General features: G+C 41.2%; 1 protein-coding gene across 2 annotated transcripts; it reads left to right on the top strand.

Moving 5' to 3' along the window:
* Positions 1–6634: 6634 nt before the first annotated feature.
* si:ch73-62b13.1 (Carbohydrate sulfotransferase 1-like) lies at positions 6635–15239 on the top strand. 2 transcript variants are annotated; one of them, XM_061823122.1, is made up of 3 exons: positions 6635–6744; positions 11489–11664; positions 14125–15239. In XM_061823122.1, exons 2-3 carry the CDS (start codon positions 11526–11528, stop codon positions 15237–15239), a joined length of 1254 nt encoding a protein of 417 aa, XP_061679106.1. In that variant the 5' UTR covers positions 6635–6744; positions 11489–11525. The 2 variants fall into 2 exon arrangements, with proteins under 2 accessions (XP_061679106.1, XP_061679105.1); XM_061823121.1 differs by lacking the exon at positions 6635–6744 and having other exon boundaries at positions 11439–11664.
* The last annotated feature ends 4886 nt before the right edge of the window (positions 15240–20125 follow it).

Below are 20125 nucleotides of genomic sequence, written 5' to 3'. Positions count from 1 at the left end.
AACACATGGAGTGGAGGTGGACTTTTAAAGGAGGACTAACAGGTAGTGAAATGGCAGCAGCATTACGACAGTTACTGTAATAAAAGTCAAAGATAAAAGTTTTCTCAAACCATATCACTGGGTCACTAGCAAGTTCATTTTCATCCACGTTAAAAGCAATGAGATAATGATCAACAAAAGCAGTCAAGACAGACCAATAACGATGAGAGTCCTGGATCCTGACCACATGACCACCCTCACAGCTGCTGGAGTATATACGGGAGACCAAAAAAAAAAAAATCCAGTGTTGAAAAATATAGCAAGATGTCAGAGGAGCAGTGAAAGGCTTAATCTGCATTGTGCATAGTGGCTTTGGTGAAAAATCTTTTTTTTCCTCTCCCCACACAAAAGACAGTTGATTGCAGTTTTAAAAACAGAGCTGGAAGCTCATGTATGAAATGAATTTGTGAAAGATGAAACTGAAGGATATTTTTGCAATGATACTTCTTTTTATATAATTTGATAGTTTGTGCAAAGTTTTGTTTTTTTTTACAAAAAACATTCCTATTGTTCTTTATTTCTTTTATGAAACTGATCAATTTTGGTTTTAGTTATTTTGCTCATTTTCTTTTACTGTAATAACATTGGAAGTTGGTGCTAATGTGCAAAAAACACTGACACCCAAGCTACTACATATATACATATATAGCTTTTCACTCTTCACTCTTTGAACCTCATTTTCTATGGTGTTTAAGGAAGAGGTTAAAGCCTGCTTTCATGAGTCCAGGGATCTTGGAAATGGGTGTTGGCCTCGTGTTGCATGAATCAGGAAGTACCAAATGCAATATAGACCATCCCCTATATGACAAATATGGAACTAAACATTGATTGTGACCAGTATTAATTTCAGAGTTACCTTGTCTCTGTTCATTTCTGCACTAACCTTAAAATGAAAAGAACTGTTTCAAAATTACTGGACTTAGAAAAGTATATTAAAGTAAAGAAGATAGAAAAAAAGAAAAACAAAGAAAAAAAAGTTGTTCGGGAATAAAAACAAATCATCAACACAAAAATGGGTAATGAATCAAAAGAGGAAGATGCTGGTCATGATTTTGGACACAAGTTGTTTTCCTTTTCTTGTCATAGTTACCTCAAACACATCAAATTAAAATATTCCCTCCATTAAGTACAATAGTTAACTGAAAGTCATGGGGATCATCTGGGCAGCAGTATCGCTTCTCAATGCCAGGTAACTTGAAGGTTACGTAATTGAAAGACAGTTCTTGCTGAGTCATGTCACTTTTCAAGTTACTGGTACAGTAAGCTTCCTTGAAAAAGTCAAGCAAGGAAAGAACACATTTAGAATGGCACCAAATGGGATACAATTCTACCATAAGGTTGAATACAAGTCATCCAGTGACAGAATAAAAGTGTGTGCGTGCGTGTGCTTTTCAAAAACATAAAAGTAGCCGAAGTTTCACACAAACCACACACACATACACCCAATGTCTTCTTCTTCTTCCCACCTTTAACCACTTTCCCCTTTCACTGGAAGGTTATCCAGTTCAGTTTCCCTCCTGAGCGCACCAATCCAGATCGCGCCAGTCTCTATGCCATCAACTAGGAGGCCGTGATACGTGCAATCGACACATCTGTTTTTTTTCTGCTGTTTCGTGGACTGAGCTGAGAGGGTCTCAATCTGCCCTACTTTGTGGGAACTATTCTTTTGTCCAATGTGCTGTCCACAAAGCCCAATATGTGTGGCAGTTGGTGTGATAAACAGCAGGCAAAGGTAGAGAGTACTGCTGTATAACCACCGAGAAAGCGCGTTATGCATCAAGCTAATGACACCAATTATGCACCAAAGAGGACTACTGATGGACTGTTTTTTACTGCAAAAGTGCAAAGGGGAGCCATGTGACTAAATGGCAGAATGCAGACTTTAGGTCCCAAAAAAGCCCAACAAAATACAAGCAGGCAGAAGGGTGATGTGCTGCTTGGGGGCTTTTCTTTCTCAATAATGGTTTGCCAGACATGTGAAGTTGTTTGGTTAGATTGTGGCAACACCAAAATTTATGGTTGTTATTATCTGTGGGTGCAAACCAAGCGAGACCGGGACCAATCAAATGCTCTCAATAAAACTGACTTTCCCAGAGGTCTCAAAGGCTTTACGGAGATTTGATTTAGAGTCTGGAGGCCAGACACAAGTGAGGGTGAGCTCGAGATGTTGTGATACACACGTTTGTCAGATTGAAAAACTCCTGATCCTTTGTGTAATGAGATTTTTTGAACGCAAATATGATACATTTTATCCCCTTTTGTTGATGCAAACAAAGCGTAAGACAGAAAAGAACTGCAACCTTAAAACACAACAAAATGGTTAAATTTTTTTGGGGAGGGGCAGCAAAGCCAGCTTTCAACTGACTAAACGAGAAATGTTCTGTGATTCAATTATGTCTTTCAATTACCATATGTAAGAAGGAAATTGGACAAGATTTATCCACTGTTATGTCATTTTAAACCACATTGAGCTACTTGTATTGTATGAATGCAGCAGATAATTACCGTAATCTTCAATGTTGGCAGACAGTGAGATCAAACCGTTTATAAGCATCCAAACACAATTACTGTCAGTTCAAAGCTAAAATAAAAAGTGACGTAGAGCAAGGACGGGCAAAAATCGGTAGAATAAAGTCCCGATGTTGGCAGAATGAAATCATAAGACGAAACATAAAAAAAGAAACTCAGTGTTAAGTTTTTGTTTGATGAAAAGTTGTTGATTGGTAAGGATCTTGCCCACCCAGACGAAAATGATCAACACCATCATTAGTATGAGAAATTTGAGGTGTGCGTTCATGAGAAAGAACTACAAGCGCTCCTTATGATGAGTTTCATTCAAGCAGAAATCTTGTTTTTTTTTTTAAACCAAATAGAACTCCAGCTGTTAACAGCCCGAAAGGAACACCATAACTACCATCAGGCCTGTGGTGAAAATGAGTCAGACAGCCCTGCGCTAGATGTTACCAGGATCCGCTTGAGAATGATGCAAACTCTTGCATGCCATATATGAATAATTTATGTCTAACATAATTTCCTACTGTTTTTTTGGCCACTGTAATTATGATTTTTACGCAGAAGATTCGACAAATTAAAAGAAATGTCCCGAGTATGAATTGTTTTTGGTGTATGCTGAAGAGATTTTTATTTGAGGAAGAAAAAAAAAGCACACAGATCATTCCTGGTTGCCACCCACTCACTTCTCACTCAGTACTTTTTTTATGTAGCACCTTTCATACTTTAAAAATGCAATACAAAGTGCTTCACAAAATCTGAAATAAAGACAGAATGAATGCGAAAATATTAATAGCATATATTTCTAGCAATAATAACAAAACAGTAATCCAATCTTATGCAGTTTGAATTCTTCCAAACTGATTATAAGGTTGGTATCAGGTTTCAGGGAAACTGTCACTCTCTCAGTTCTAGCTAAGCTAATTTGGCAAAGCTCGGAGGTGAGATGAGGATCGCGTTTGGTACACTGTTGGAAAACAACATCACGGGCTTGTCTAATGAGTTGGGTGGAACTGTCATTAGTAGTCTTACACAAGTACTTTTTGCAGCCGGAAACCACACCTGTACCACACTTCTGGCCTTGGAATCGTTACATCGCTGTTCAAGTTTCAATTAGTTGCTGCCTCTCACCCCGAGTTAGCGCACCCGCGGGTCTAATGAAAACAGGAATTGAAAACAAATGGTTTCTTTTGTGGTGAGGTAGCAGCACTCCTCAACAATTGCACGTTCACACAGCTGCTGTGAACTTGCATATTCACATAATTTAATGGTTAAATAATAAAAAGCTCTCGCCGTGCTTAAATCCATTGGGCAACATTTTTCACATCATAAATGTATTTTACAATTTGTTAAAGGATGTTACTTTTTTTAAATGTTTGGGTCAGGAGAGAACCATTCTCCCCAAACCTGGTCTCAAAAACAACACAGCTCTATGACCTTCATGACTTAAGATTGTAGTTTGCCTTGCTATGTGGTGCTTTAGTTCAAAGGTATTATTCAAATGTCTGTATATGATTGTCAGTGAGTCAGAGATTTTTGTATTTTGTTCTGGTGTGTAGCTTCAGATTGAAGACCCATGACCTTCTTTATCCTTTGTTCCTAACAGTGCGTTCTGCGGGTTGCAGGTATTGCTGTATGCCACAATAAAATACGGCGCGCAACAATTTCTCTTTCACTTTTGTCAATCTTGGTGGTCAACCTTGAGTTCTGTACTCCACTAAGTGCAATTCTTGCTGTGATAATTAAAAAAAAAAAAAAAAAGAAAGTAACAACATAATGATTGAAGGAAGATGGGGAAAATTAAAAGCTGCCCTGAGTGCAAATGTTGGAGTACAGTACTTCAACCAATAAAAAGCACAACAAAACCCCCCTGGTTTATGGCAGGATTACGTTTAATGTGTTTTTGATAATTACAATATAGAACATTTATAACCTGCGCTCTTCAGCGGTATCGTTAACAACTGAGGTCACCATTGAAAAGAATTCTCAAATGTTGCTAGAGCAGCAACAGCAGCCAATAATAGAGTAATAGAGTGTAGTTATGCACTGTGCCGGTTGTTTGCTGAAATAAATTTAGCCGTGTCAGCCAGCACATTGGGTGGGTGGAATGAGATTTTCTTTTTACTCAGTTATTGCATTTATAGTGCGGGAGGACTTGAAAAAAGGCGACTGTTTTGGAGGCTTGATATTGTCCTTCTGACACGCATCCTGACAAATAATCTGTCTGACTTGCAAAAGTAATTAAAAAAGAGAGGATAAAGAGAAAGAGAGAGAGGTCATGTTAATCAGAATGACTTCTTCCATCAACTTTAAGATTCAAATGCGATTTGCTAAACAATGTATCAGGAGTGAGATTTCCGTCAGAATGGGAATGTGTTGAAGACGTAAAAAAGTAAAAAAAATAAATAATAATAAATAAATAAAAAGGACACTCCTCATATGCTTATCTAGCTAGATATGGGGAACATGTTGAATGATTCTGTTTGTTCACAAAAGGAAAAGAAAAACTTTCTCCTACACAAATCCCAGGCAGAAGATGTGGGGGCGTTCAGCTCCTCAGAACTGGGGATTTGAAGCTGGCAAAGCAAGGGATCAACACTGAGAGGCGTGGAGGACACGAGGCTCTTGTATCACTTGTTATGTGTTCTTGGCAGCTTTTTGTTCTTTGTGTGTGCTGGCATGGTTCAACCTTCGGCTGCTAATGTACTGTAGACCCACACTGCCACAGAAATGCTTCTTTGTGTACTTGTTTATGGAGTTTCCCTTTTTAAATTGGTGAAGGATGTTTGTTTTTGTTGCCCATAGGTTTCATAGTCTTTTAATTCATATGTAAAAACACTTTTGTAGTCACAGAAAAATGTTTAACATAGAAATGTACTGTAAATTTTTGGGGCCAAAAATTACATTAGTGCCACAATAGTGTGATTATCATGTAGTACTGACAATTGGGTGGTACAGTTCGGTTCACATGGGCACGGTTTTGATGCACTACATCCTGATGTCAGCATTTCCACTGTGGGTGGATGAAAGATGGCAGATCAGCGTAGCAGACAGCTGCATGAGCTCTGTAAATAGAATGAGATCATAGCAACTTAACGGAATCATCATTCAAATGTCATTGAATTAAAAATGAAGTAAACAAGAAACGCAAACATGTACCCAATTCATTCTTCAGTGTAAATGAGGCAAAGAGGCTTTTTTGTTTTGTTTACTACCAAGAATTTGTTTTTCTCCGATTCTGTGGTGTCTCAAGTAATGCAAGCAGCGGGAGGTTTTGGTTCAAAACATCAACTCATGAAAGTGAGTTACATTATAACGCCAAAGTAATAAAACATGAACGTGAAGATGCTTAAGCCAGTGTGACTGAATCACAGCCGGAGATTAATCTCTAAAGACAAGCACAATCCCCCAACCTCCCCTTCGAGGAGTGATGATGCTGTCACCGGCTGAATGTGAACCCATGGTGACCCCCCAGGGGCCACGATATTGCACTAGTGCTCAGTACAGGAGAGTTGACGACACACGTGATGAGAGCAGTCATCCTCACTTAAATGAGGGAACACAAAGGTCATCGTGTCAGTGTGTGTGCGTGTGTGTGCGTGCGTGTGTGCGTATTTGAGAGAGAGAGAGAGAGAGAGCTTCATTGAATGTTGTTGCGCATCCCCACTGTGAACATTACATTGACAAAGACGTCGACGTTCCTGATCTTCATAATGAAAAGTGATTGCTGATGCCTTACAGGAGCTGGTGAAAGATGCTCCCATGCAGGAAAAACACACATTGGCACGTTTCAAGTTGATCATTGTGTACTAAACTTCAGCAATACGTGGTTTAGTTGGACTAAAAGCAGGCATTGTTTATTCAGAAATGATGCAACACAACATAGACGAGGCAAAAGGTGGAGGATCCTGCGCGACAATATAATCTTGCACCCAATCTGGAGACGCTGGTTGTAGCCTGTGCTCTCTTGCCGCCCCCTCCTCCCCTTCATCCTCCTTCTCCTCCCCTTCATCCTCCTCCTCCTCATCCTCATCTTCCTCATCCTCACTCAGCCTGCTGCTGCTCTCCATCCTTGGAGCATCAACATCAACTCCTGCACCGGCTCTTCAGCCATGAATAGAATAAAATAAAAACAATTCTTTGAAAAAAGGACCACAGAAGACCGGACTAGCACCACAATAAAACACACTCGGGGTAAGAAAACAATTCTTTTTACGGCTTTTAGGCGGTAGGATGAACGTCTGTCAGAGGAGCTGTGTGTTCTGTGTTCTGACTTTTTTTTTTTTTGCACTTGACAGATGACGTGGAGAGGTTTCACTCTTCTCACAACCCGGCATGTTTTAATTTTGTTGTCTCTCTTTTTCTCTCTCTTTATTGTTGTTGTCTCTCTTTTTCTCCTTACATCGCACCGTTGCAGCGTTGTATTCACGTACAAAGGTTCACAAGAAGTTCACGTGCTGTCCCGACTGTTAACGTTATGTCATTTACGAGAGCTGTTACATGTGTTTATTTGAACTGCAAATGATATTTAATCATATTGCTTTATGTTTCGGTTGTCTCTATTTCCACACTGAAAGATCACGTGGTCTCTCTCACTCTCCCTCTGCACGAGAGTAAATGCATTTTTGCGAAGAGCATAATCCGATTAAGATTTCCCTGAGCTGTTTGTATATTCTTCGTGTGCGTGTGTAAACTAAAGTAACAGTGCCGGACAAGCTGCATCTTTTGTCTCATCTGCGGAGCTCCGCTTTACCTCACAGTGGACTTTTGATGTGTGGGATAACCAATGTTAGTTTTAAACTATCATAAGTATTGTTATCTATAAAATTATCAACGGGGATATTTTTTGTGGTTTGTTTTTAAATATGCTTTACGACTTGAGCTTTGCTGTTGTTGGAAGGAGAGCGAGTGCGTTTGTGTGACGTTTGGATTGATCAACATTCCTTACAGCAATAAACAGCCTTGCTGTCAGCGTTAAAGGCCTTACTGAGCACGGTGCACTGTAGCAATCACAAGCACCTCACGTTCTTTCATCACTTGCATCCTAAATCCCTCAGTCCCTCCCTCATCATCTACCTCTGACCTCATTTGTTGCTTTGTGTTCCACGTTGTGTCTACCTTGCACGAATGGCAATACTGTATGTTCAACATGTTTACTCCTATATGTTATCTCAGCAGCAGCACCTGTGCACCGTGACTACTGACACTTTGATGGTTTGTATTAAACGAGCTTTTGTGAGCCTCTAAAAAATCTGTTGCAGGATGTATGTACGTTTGTCTATGTTGCAAGGGATACAAACGAAAAGCCCACTTTTCCCCCTCCAGTTGTATATCGTGTTCTACGGTGTGGCACTTAAAAACAACGGGAGGATAGAGCACTTGCATATCAAAATGCTCTAACTCAGGGAAGCATCTTTTTTCCTTCTCCAGAGGGCAGCAGGGTGTGAGGAGTTGGTAGTTTCATCATGACTGGAAAGAAATACTTTGGATTCATACACTTCAGCCAGTTGTGCAGCACATGCAGGGTAGAGAAAGCACATACGTACATTTGTAAATTGCAGGATAACTACAGAGGGTCTTCCGTTTACACTGCCGTTACGAACGGCGAGCAATAAAGTAATAAAGTAATTGGTGAAGCAGTGTTAGTTACGTCATCATGCCACACATATATGCTCAGTTACGGCTGTACATGCTGTTTGATTTATAGTTTGGGCTGGAATTGTTTATTTTGAACTGTATTGTAAATATTGACTTTAATATTGACTAGGAGTAGGAGGAGTCATAAAGTTTTGCATAACCTAGTGTTTCTGATTTATGACAATGCCCCATAGGAATTTTACACTGTTGTAAACTGAGACAATTTAACGTGTTCAGTGAACCTAACATGGATGTTTTTTTGGGGACAGTCGAAAACACTCAACATAAAAATGCTTAACTTTGCTTAATGTCTGAAAGATGGGATAGATTGTCAGCAAAATGTATGTGGATATCCCTCCTCATGGTCACTTCAACCTCTAAAAATATCAAAAGGATATCTCCTATTTTACATATTTTGTGCACGATAGAGAAAAAGATGAAGATCACTTCATGAGGAAAAGGCTCAATGTGCACAAAAACATAATATTGGGGGTTATAATTTGGATATTTGCAGAGGTTGAAGACGGTATAAGTCGAGAGGCCCACGTAAATGTTGCAGACAATTGATTGCGGTTTTGGGATATTAAGTGACGTTAAGCGTTATTAAGCTTACATTTAGCGTTTTAGACTGTGCCTGTTTTTTTTTTTTTTTGGTTTTTTTTTTGTGGGAGGAAGCCAGTGCACCTAGAAAAAAGCAAGCACAGGGAGAACATTGACGAGCTACTTGGAACTATTCAAAACCAAACGATTTGAGGAGGATTCAAACCCAGGTGCAAAAACACTACCTTATCTTGGTTGCCAAACAGTATTATACTTAAACTGGGGGTCACCAACTTTTTTTCACCCACAAACATGTGACATTGTCATAAACCAGCGGCACGGGGGCGGACTCAAATGCGGGACTCTGAGGCAAGGGCATGATCTTAAGAGTGGTTTTATTTCAGGAAGAGTTCGTACACAGATAAGTAGTCCAAAAAGGTGGAAGCACAAAAACGTGTGGCAAAAAGTCAAAGTCCAATAATCCTGAAACGAGGTCCGAAGTAGGAGGCAAAGCTTGGAAGACAGAGGCACAAAAACGCGAGGCTCGAGGCAAGGTCCAAAAACATGAAACGAGGTCCGATGACTATGAGGCAAACTAAGAAACATGACAAGACGTGGTCAAACTAAAAGGGCATAGATTCGCTGTGACAAAGGGTTGCTCTCCACTAAACTTGCAACGAACTGGCAAATGCCAATTACCACCACCAATTACCACTTAAGTACTTGGTTCAATAGTGTCCCAAAATGCACACCGCTGTGACAGTTGTCAGAGGTGGCACCGCCCAGAGCAGTGGCCTGGCCACGCCCCTCACAGGAAGCGCCGCCCACGGCAGTGGCCAGACCATGCCCCTGACAGACATGTCTGGGAAACAGAATCCTAAGAACTCTATCTACTGTATGTTGGTTGGATTTCTCGACAACATATTTCTCATAATAGAGGTCATGGGTCATTTATTTACTAAAGTGAGTATGGGGTGTTATTTTCAAGACACCATCTCATTCAGAGAAGGCATTCATTTGTACAAATGCTTTTGCAGGAATGGAGCAGCACATATTGCGACTGTATTTGTTATTTTGTCACAGGACCATTATTAATTCCATGTTGGAATGGCAATGTAATAAATAACTGGTTCACATTAGCAGTTTCTATTCCCATTTCCTATTATTTTATTCCTATCAATAATGCAGTGCAGTTAGAGGCAGAAGGAATTATTTCCCACTTGTTTTGTAACCAGTCAACTACAATGCGTCCGTAGTGGAAAGGGCGTTGGATACCAAACTGCCTACATAACCAGCTTGAAACTGTAAGAATCTGTGGAAAGATGGGTACAGTGCAGGTATTGAATTTGCATCTGCCTTGTGGCACAACTTTTTTCTCAAGGTAGAAAAAAATACATCTGTGGATAAAAATTTGCTTATTTGTTCAACTGGAGAACACACTCAGCAAATAATGGAGGCACGGCGTTTCATTTAGTAGTTAATAATTTGATATTTTCTGACATGCAGCCTTTTCTTTCAACGCAAAGAGTTTGGTCCAAATTGTCCCCCCGTGTAGATGCAAAATAAGAGATGACAGACAATATCAAATCTACGTATTTTATATACGCATATACTATATGTGCGAACATTTCTGTAATTCCGAATGCAAATGCATGAAGAAACAACTTTCCCCTGAATGCTTCATTGTGTAATTGTTGTTGGTTTGTAACTGCACTCAAACACAATAGCTTATAATGTCAGATCTGCTTCATTCGCTCAGACACCCCCCCCCCCCACTCACCCCCACCCGTGACTCGCAGAGCAAACGTCTTTGGTTTAGTGCTGTTTGTGATTAATGGAACATCAAAAGCTGATCTCAGCTCAGTGCGACCAATTCCTGAAGATATTAATCTGTAACAGGGCCATGTAAACTGCAGTGATGAACGAGGCGCAGATTTGAAAAACAGAGTGACAGAAGGAGAGCAATAATATCGGTGATATGATGCATTGTTTACCTGCGGTTTTGATAGTGGTTGCCTGTGCACGGCCACTTTCAGTGATGGAAAGTCAGGGCTCTGAGGTGAATACCCACCAGCACTTTTATGCAGAGGGAGAGTGACAATGGATGGCTGAGAGATTTGCAAATATCGGTCATGAAACAAAGGGGGGAAAAAACACCCCTCCCTTGAGAAAAACACTTTTGCCTCCTTATGTCAAAGAGGCTAAAAGTGTACAAGTTTAACATACTCATGAAGAGAAGTCAGCGACAGAACATGTGAGCCTTTATCTACACTGTATGGAGTAAATTACCCATAAAAGAGGAAAACTGATAATTCAACTGTGTACCAAGTATGACGATCCTGTTGTTGGGGATTGTAAGGGATGAAATATGTCCCATCTGGAAGTGAATTTTAATTTCTGAACTGACTTTATACAATTTGACATTCTATTAACCGATGTCCAATAAACTTGAATGTGAATATAAATATTCTTTTTAATCTGCAATGAAAATTGAAATGCTATATTTTCAAATTCAGTTTGATCATTTGAGACACAGTTTGGCAAATTTCGTTTTAAATTAGCCGTGACAGGCATCCAGGAACTGTAAGGAATGGCAATCGATTGGCGATACATAGATCTCGTATTCGGGCAATTTTAAAGGCCTGCGCCTTATAAGGCATGGCTGCAGTAACGTACGAAATGAACAAAAGCTAAGCTGCGCTTGTAAAATGATGACAAAATCAATCAGAATGGATTCTTGTGTGTGTGTGTGTCTCATCAGTTTGAAGGATGTAAAGCCAAAGGTGTGGAGGAACAGGATGGAGTGCTCCTGGAAGACTGTGTTGCTGCTGGTGTGCGCTTCATTGGGGGTCCAATACACGGCCATTCGCACCCTGAGGGATTCGCTCTCCGGACCCTGTCAGAGCGGCTTCCAGTGTCAGAACAGACATCACAGAGGTATCACAACCAGTCCAAATATCTAACATTAATAATACTACGGAGAATGTCTGAGGTATTAACAGAGGTACTTTGTCAATATGGATTCATTGTTGGTATGAAAAGCTTTGAAATCAGTAAAGACTGAGGTCAAACCATAACGGAAGCATGCTGTGGTTGAAGCCAAACAAAGTGGAGAGTACATCATTAACCCAAGGAATTCCCAAGTAGAGGTGTATAAGAAGCAATCAGATTCGTGATTCGTTTTACAATCATCCTCAATTTTTTTTTTTTTTGCATTAATCCCTTCTTATCCTGTGCCTGTTCCTCACGCCCCCATTTGCAATCAACTCCTCATCGGTAGTAATTACATGTTAGCCGTTTGTGCTAAATAAAGAGATTCAGCATTTCAAAAAGCCATGCATTAATCACAAGAAGCTTCTTCCAAATGATTTATACCTTATTCCCCGATGTCATTTTTACCTTTTCTTAACTAGCAGTGATGATAAAAAGTGACACTTTACACTCAAAAATAATTGTTTTAAAATGATCCTAATAGTCCCTTGGGAAATTACATGTGGAAAAAAAAAAACACAAGAGGTTCAATCCTAATTTTGAATCATGGCTCACAGAAAGACAACATTATGTAATTATTTCTTCAAAAAATTACACTTAGAATAGCCAATCTGCCTTGATTAAAAATAATGAAAATAAAAAGACACTCCAAATAAGTCTTTCGCTCTTCACTTATAAAATGTGATGCTGAGGGACTGTTGCGGATGAATCTTGAACATCATGTTGACTGCCAGACTGGTATCGTGCCCGCCCCCGCAACCCCCTCTCAAGAACCAGTATGCCCCAACCATATGGAATATCCACAGTGTCCTCCCCCTGAGGACTGAAGAAGTGAGCTCAGTTTCCTCACCGCCGTTCCATGAGATGCGATGCACCAGTACGCTGTGCTTGCCAAAAGACTGGGGCATGCATGGAAGTTTGCCCCTACCACAATGTGCGATTTGGAAAAGACATTCAACCGTCTTTCTTGTGGTTTCCAGTAGAGGTGAGCCAGGATTCCTGGGATTTAGGCCCACAACTGCAGGTCATTTGGTACCTGTGCAGTTGGAATAGAACCTTGCTCCATATTGACAAAACTGGACTCCGCCAAGGCTCCGCAATGGTCGCAGGTGACTGTACAGGATGAGAATCCACACATCCAAATCTGAGGCCAATGTTCTCAGTCGGAAAAGTGCAATTTGTGGTATTGATTTACTGGTAGGTGGCATGGTGGCGCAACTGTAGAGTGTTGGCCTCACAGTTCAGACGACACTGGTTCAAATTCCGTCCCTACCTGTGTGGAGTTTGCGTGTTCTCCACGTGCCTGCGAGGGTTTTTTCCAGGCATTCAGGTTTCCTCCTTTATCCCCAAAACAACCATTCAGAGTCTAAATTGTGCCTTAGTATGATCATGAGTGCGACTGTCTACATGTCTATTGTCTACATGTGCCCTGCAATTGGTTGACAACCAATTCAGGGTGTACCCTGCCTCCTGCCCAATGACAGCTGGAATTGGCTCCACCACTGCTGTGACCCTTGTGAGGATAAGCGGCTAAGAAAATGGATGGATGGACTTACTGGTAGGACTTTGTTGCCAAACTCACCTGTAGTCATTCACTACAAATGTCTCCCAATCAGCTCTCCTGGCCTGTGTTCGGGGAAGATTTATGGGACACAATGGAGGGACGAACTTGTGGCTGGCCTGGGAATGCCTCTGTGCCCTTTCAATGGGGCTTGAAAAGGTGGCCCTAGATGGGGAAGTTTCAGTTTTCTCACTCAGACTGCTGCTGCCACAGCTAGGGAATGTGATTGATGTATGCTTCTCACTTTTTGCACATTATATTTAAAGTCTTGTAATTATTGGGCTTGGATTTACTTGAAGCCACAAACTGCCCATTGAATTTGAATTAGCCAAATGATATTTTAATTCACCCCTTCTTTTACTGATCCATCCATCTGTATATCTCACGTATCCTACTCATGGTCACGGAGCAGGTGGTGCACATCCCATTTGACCCTGGACAACAAATCACAGGGTACACAAAGACAATAAACCTTCTACACTTGGAAATTTAGGGAACACAACTAACCCATGATGTATATTTTTGGAATGGAGAAGGTAGCCAGAGCCCCTATTGAAAACCCACACAAGCATGGGAAGAACATGCAAACACCACACAGAATGACAAATACGAAAAAAGCAGGTGAGGTGGGGCCGGGGAGCAATTTTCAGTATGGGGTGAAGGGTCAAAAGATCGATAAGGGTGTGAGTGCATGAGGGTGAGGGTAGAAGGATTTTGGGGATGCATGAAAAACAATGTACACAGCTATAATGTACCCTTTATATATACAAATATTCACCTTAGAAAAGAAGAGAAAATATGCTTTATTGTGCAATGCACTGAAAGATGTTTTTTCCCCCTCAAAGAATCCAATTGGAAAACCTTGTGTGATGAGAGCTGGATATCCATGGAATCCCCCCGGAAGCATATCCTGCTCTTTGCCACCACCCGGAGTGGTTCATCTTTCACCGGTCAGCTGCTCAACCAGCACCCTGAAATCTTTTACATGTTTGAACCCCTCTACCACGTCCAGCAGGCCTTCACAAACTCCAGTGGCAGGATCCGTCGTACTTTGGACCGCCGGGCCCTGCTAGGAGCATACAGAGACCTCCTGCTCAACTTGTACAACTGTGAGCTTCACTTTATGGAGAGTTACATTCGCCCCGAGCCCCAAGACCATGTCACTAATTCCTTCTTTCGTAGAAGTTCAAGCCATGCCCTTTGTTCTCCTCCAGTGTGTCTGGAAGGAGGGTATGGAGCAACACCTGATCTACCTGAAGAAAGTTGGTGCAACAAGAATTGCGGCATGTTGAACCTTACCTTAGCGTCAAAGTCGTGTCTATCAAAAGGCCAGGTAGCCATTAAGACTGTTCGGATCCCTGAGGTGGGGGACCTGAGAACTTTGGTCGAAGATCCACGTCTGGACCTAAAGATCATCCACCTGGTGAGGGACCCTAGAGCCATTCTCGCCTCACGCATGACAGCGTTTTCAGATCAGTTCCGTGCTTGGAAAATATGGAATGCGACAGGGCGCCAACCGCGATACGTGGACCTATCGCAGATAACGAGTACCTGCAAGGACATGGTGGCGTCAGCAGAAGAAGGCCTGCAGAGACCAACTTGGCTGCAGGGCCGCTACCTCTTAGTAAGGTATGAAGACCTTGCAATAAACCCAAAGCACAAGGCCAATGAGCTCTACCAGTTTATTGGCCTAGAGATGGAGGATAGAGTGCAGACATGGATTGAAAGGAACACCAACAGCAATTTGTCGGCTCCATTCGAATGGAATTACAAGTACTCCACCACCAGAGACTCTAGAACGACGGCTGAGAGTTGGAGGCTTCGTCTGGGATATGATATTGCCAGAACTGTGCAGAATCTGTGTAACAAAACTTTGGCCCTCCTGGGATACAAACGTGTTCATTCTGCAGCCCAATTAAGAAACTTGTCCTATAGTTTAGTTGAACACATTACATTTTAACCCAGGCTTTCCCAAACGTGGGTGACAACCAAAAACATCCAGGCAAGCACACAATTCATGTGCAGCATTTTTGTATTTGTTACTTATGCTTCTTTTTTTTCATTGATTTATGTGTGGCGGCACGGTGGCACAACTGGTTAGAGTGTTGGCCACAAAGTTCTGAGGACTGGGCTTCAAATCCTGGCCCCGTCTGTGTGGAGTTTGCATGTAGTCCCCGTGCCTGCATGGGTTTTTCTCTGGGCACTCGGGTTTCCTCCTACATTCCAAAACATGCATTAATTGGAGACTCTAAATTGCCCCTAGGTGTGATTGTGAGTGTGACTGTTGTCTGTCTCTACGTGCCCTGCGATTGGCTGGGAACCGGTTCAGGGTGTGCCCTGCCTCCTGCCCAATGATAGCTGGGATAGGCTCCAGCACTGCCACGACGCCTGTGAGGATAAGCAGCTTGGGTAATGACTGAATGGATGACTTACGTTTGGGACGGATGATGACTGGTTAACACATCTGGCTCACAGTTCTGAGCACTTCGCTTCAAATCCTGGACCTGCCTGTGTGGAGTTTGCATGTTCTCGCCATGCTTGGATGGATTGTCTCCAGGTACTCCAGTTTTCCTCCCACATTCACAAAACATGCAAGGTAGGTTAATTGAAGACTCTAAATTAGTAATAATAAGTGGTCAAGAAAATGGATAGATGGATAATTTATAGGTGTGCATATGTGAACATCACTAAGTTAAATGTTCTGTTAAGCAAGTTCTTGTTACGATCTTGGACTGAAAAAGTTGGAGAAATCCTCAAATCTGTCCTCAGATAAAAATAAATAAATAAATAAATAATTGCCGCAATGAACCGCAGTTATGTATTTATTTAGTGATCTACATTTATATTTCTTTTTTTTACAGGTGATGGAGTTCTCTGTTATAATGTTAAAATAATGAAACAAAATACATGATTTATGTAAATATTCATTTTACTATTTCAGTAATGATGTGACAGGTATCAAAATGTGTGACATTTGCACCGACCTAAACTAAATTGCCCAGGATACTGTTGTGTACTGCATATACGAATGAATGTTTTTATTTATTATTTTATTGTTATCAAAAAACAAAGAAAGTCACATAACTGATACAAATAAAACAAACAAATGATGTGGTTATTGGATGTGTTTTAGGCATACTTTAAATGTGGTATAGTACAAATTTAGATTGCTAAAAAAATAATTATTCTAATGTTACTTTGAATTATTTTCACAGTTAATTTTTCCTTTTCCTTTTCATTGTAAAACTCACACAAACTTATTTTCTGGTTTTACTGATAAGGAACCAAGAAGTAATGTAAATTGTTTACAGTTTTGGACTGAATTGTAGTTACTTTCCTTAATGCAGCCCTTCCATCAAATGTACTGCAAGTCTTTGGTAAAGGACCGCAAACAAAAATGTTTGTATTTGGAATTCAAAGTTTGTATCGGTTGTAGCAGAATCTGAGTCATTTGTATTAGCCAAATATTTCAAAAATACACAAGGAATTTGTCTATGGTAGTAGGAGGCCCTTTACCATGACAAGTGTTAGGGCTGACAGACAATAGTTTTGAAACATAAAGATAAAAACAGTTACTGACCAATAAGACATTACCAGTAATGTGGTAATGTTCATACAATTTTATTATTCTTATTTTGACAGGTGTGCAAGTTATGCAGAGTTTAGTTTGAAATTACTAACAGAACAATAGTCTGGTGCAGTCCCCAATGTGCTCATCGCCCAGAGGATTCAAGAAATTATATACACTGGAACAATGCCAATTGTGCAAATGGTGCAGATAGTTCTCAAGCACATTAGTGGCCAGTATTTGTCAATAATAGATGTGCAAATAGTTCAAAGTGATTAGACTTCTACAGTGAGTGCACAAATGATGCATAATTGGTCCGACAGAGATGTGGAAACAATCCCAAGACTAAATTGGTAACATTACAAAAGGACTGTAAGTTAACGGTTTAAGACGTTAAAAGGAAACAAGCTGTTGAAATGTCTGCAAGTTTTCGTTTTCGTGATTTTTTGATAGTGGCTACAAGAGGGAAGTAGCTGGAAGAGCTGCTCACCAGGATGAGCAAGGTCCAAAATAATTTTGCATGCTCTTGTCTTAGTTCTGGCATCGTGCAAGTCCTCAAGAGTAGATAGGGAGGGGAGGGTGTATCGACAATTTTTTCTTCAGTTCTGATTGTTTGTTGCAGTTAGAGGTTGTCTTTTGCATGCCAGCACCAAACCAGACTTTGGTGAAAAAGTCAGGACGGATTCGATGAGTGTTGTGTAGAACTGCGTCAACAGCTCCTGTGGCAGGCCTCGCTTCCTCAGAAAACACAGGAAGTATGTCCTTTGGTGGGCTTTTTTTGAGTATAGTGTTGATTTCCCACTTCAAATCCAGAGAGACTCTAATTCCCAGGAGCTCGAAGGTCTTGACGGTTGACACAAAGCAGTTGGACTGCATTAGGGGCACGTGTAACGAAGGAAACTTCTTGAAGTTTACAATCTCGAGGCGATAACTTTGTAGAGAAGAATAGCCACAGATCAGAGAGCTAAGGTTGCTCCCAATTTTTTTGAATCAATATTTGCATTATCTCTAGATAGCATTTTATGTAGTACTTTTAATAACTAGTTTATTCCTCTTTGGAATGAATTATTTGTATCACAATGTCAACAGCGAGTGTGATTTTGTTTCCAAACGGCATCCTCTTTTTGTGGTGAATATAATAGTGGACTGCTGAGAATGCTGAGCTTTAATGCTTAAGCCACAAAATAAAGCCAAAGCCCAATTTTAGCAAAATGATCAGGTATCTTCGTGAGGACTATTGCAGTAAATCTGAGGTAAAATTGCCCATTCAATGTATTTTGATCCTCTGCATTCTGTCTCTCCTGCAGCTGCTGTGCTCTAAATGCTGACGCCACGAATATCTCGACACACATCTCAAGATCTTGGAGAGGGCAAACAGGATTTAAAATGCGCAGCAAAAATAATATAATCTGCAAGCCTCACACAAATTGCTCATAAAGTACACCTTTATCCCAGTCGAGGAAATGTACGTCATCATTTTTTGTTATTATCCCCTTGTCGTGCAAGCTGTAAGTGGAGTGAGTCAGCCTTAAGCCAATTACCTGTTTCCTAGCACTAAATAATAGCATTCTCTTTCCATCCCCTTTACTGTGTTGACAAAATTGTATCAATACTGGTGAAATCCTAAGGTACATCCCATGGAAAAAAAAAACTGCACAAAATCTACACTTTCCTGGCTGGAGTCTAAGTACAGCACAATAGATGACCTGAATACAAATTTACTTTTAGACAACTTTGGAAAACACAAATTAAAGTGGCTCATATGAATTTGTAAACAGTCACTCTTATTTTTTTCACCCACATAATAATTTGTTTCATCGTTCTTTGGAATGCAAGAGTTGAAAGAATAGCATACAACTCAGTGGAACAGAAGGGGTGCCAAGACAGGTCTAGCAGTATCAGAACCCAACACAGTGGGTGATCTTTATCACATTAAACATGTTTTAAAGATGTTTTTAGTGGCGAAAGTATGGCATTATTGTCCAGCTCCAATGTCGTTGCCAGGGTTTCTGGAAACTTTCTTGACCAAAACGACATGGTCCTCTATCTTCAGGAGAGACAATGTGAACAAGCTGCCGCTGATGTTTTGTTAAGTACCATCTTGACCTTCCAGCACTGCTGTTGTGTCACTGTTGATGGAATTAGTTCTGTCGCATAATTTCCCCTCTGTGTTTCCTTAGCCCCTGTCTATAATCACCAGGTTCAACCAGTGGCTTGTTGTAATAAGATGAGGGATGGATGTCATTTGAGTTGATCCTCTAACTACACCTATGTGCTCCATGCAGACTTTAAAGCCCAAGTGTCGTCCCTATAAACAGTCTCAATAGATATTCTAATGAAAAATACATATAAAACATTATGCACTTAAATGTCTTTACGAAAAAATAAATATGAGCGGAGAGTGCGTCATCCGTGCGCAAAGTTGCAGAAGTGTGATTCACACCCAAGTGGTCGCCATATTGGCTGCATCTCCTGCCCGTGATGTCAGCCCGGACATTCACCATTGAAAACACGCTGTGGACCCTACTATGGCAGACGAACATGCCCCTTCTGACACGGAAGCTCTTTTCAAAGAAGAGAAGATCTCACAACCAAGTGAAGTGACCGGGGCAATATTTTCCTATTGTTTCGAGCCATATTTAGATGATAAGCGCATCACGGCCAAACCCCCTCCCAGCCTGATTCACCTCCGCGTGGTGGTGAGAAAAACAACGCTGCCCACGAGTGACGACGACGCTGTGGCCCAAACGCCTCCCCGTCTGATTCACTTCCGCGGCGAGGATGAGCCACTGCGGCCCGGTGCTGCAAGGAGCCACCCCGGAGGCCGACTCGGCTTTGTCGACAAGGTCGGTGGCAATTCACAAGGCTCGCTCGGCCTTGTTGACAAGGCCGGTGGCGATCCACAAGGTCTGCGGAGGCCGTCCTTCAGTGGCTCCTGCACGGAAACCTTCCGATGCGCACATCGACAGATTTAGCACCCCTGATTTACAGATTACGCCCCCCCCCCAACTTTTTTTTTTTTTTTTTTTTTTAGTAGCTGTATACACACCTACCTGTCATTTGGAATCCAGGACGATGTCGTCCTTTGCACCTGTGCAATCAATTTTTCACGACGAACCACATCTCTTGGAAACTTATTAAAGGTAAATCCATCCTCCAGAGTGTTCAAGCAGTATCCAGCAATGGCATTTAGACTAACAGGAAGGAACAACGAGTTACCTTCCCGCAGGTAAATCTAATAGAAACAAACGATTCCACTTGACTGCGCTCCTGCCCTG

The sequence above is a fragment of the Syngnathoides biaculeatus genome, chromosome 6, assembly GCF_019802595.1.
Source record: "Syngnathoides biaculeatus isolate LvHL_M chromosome 6, ASM1980259v1, whole genome shotgun sequence".
Classification (NCBI taxonomy): Eukaryota; Metazoa; Chordata; class Actinopteri; order Syngnathiformes; family Syngnathidae; genus Syngnathoides; species Syngnathoides biaculeatus.
Note: the sequence above shows the minus strand (reverse complement) of the source record. Positions and strands in the feature narration are given on the sequence as shown.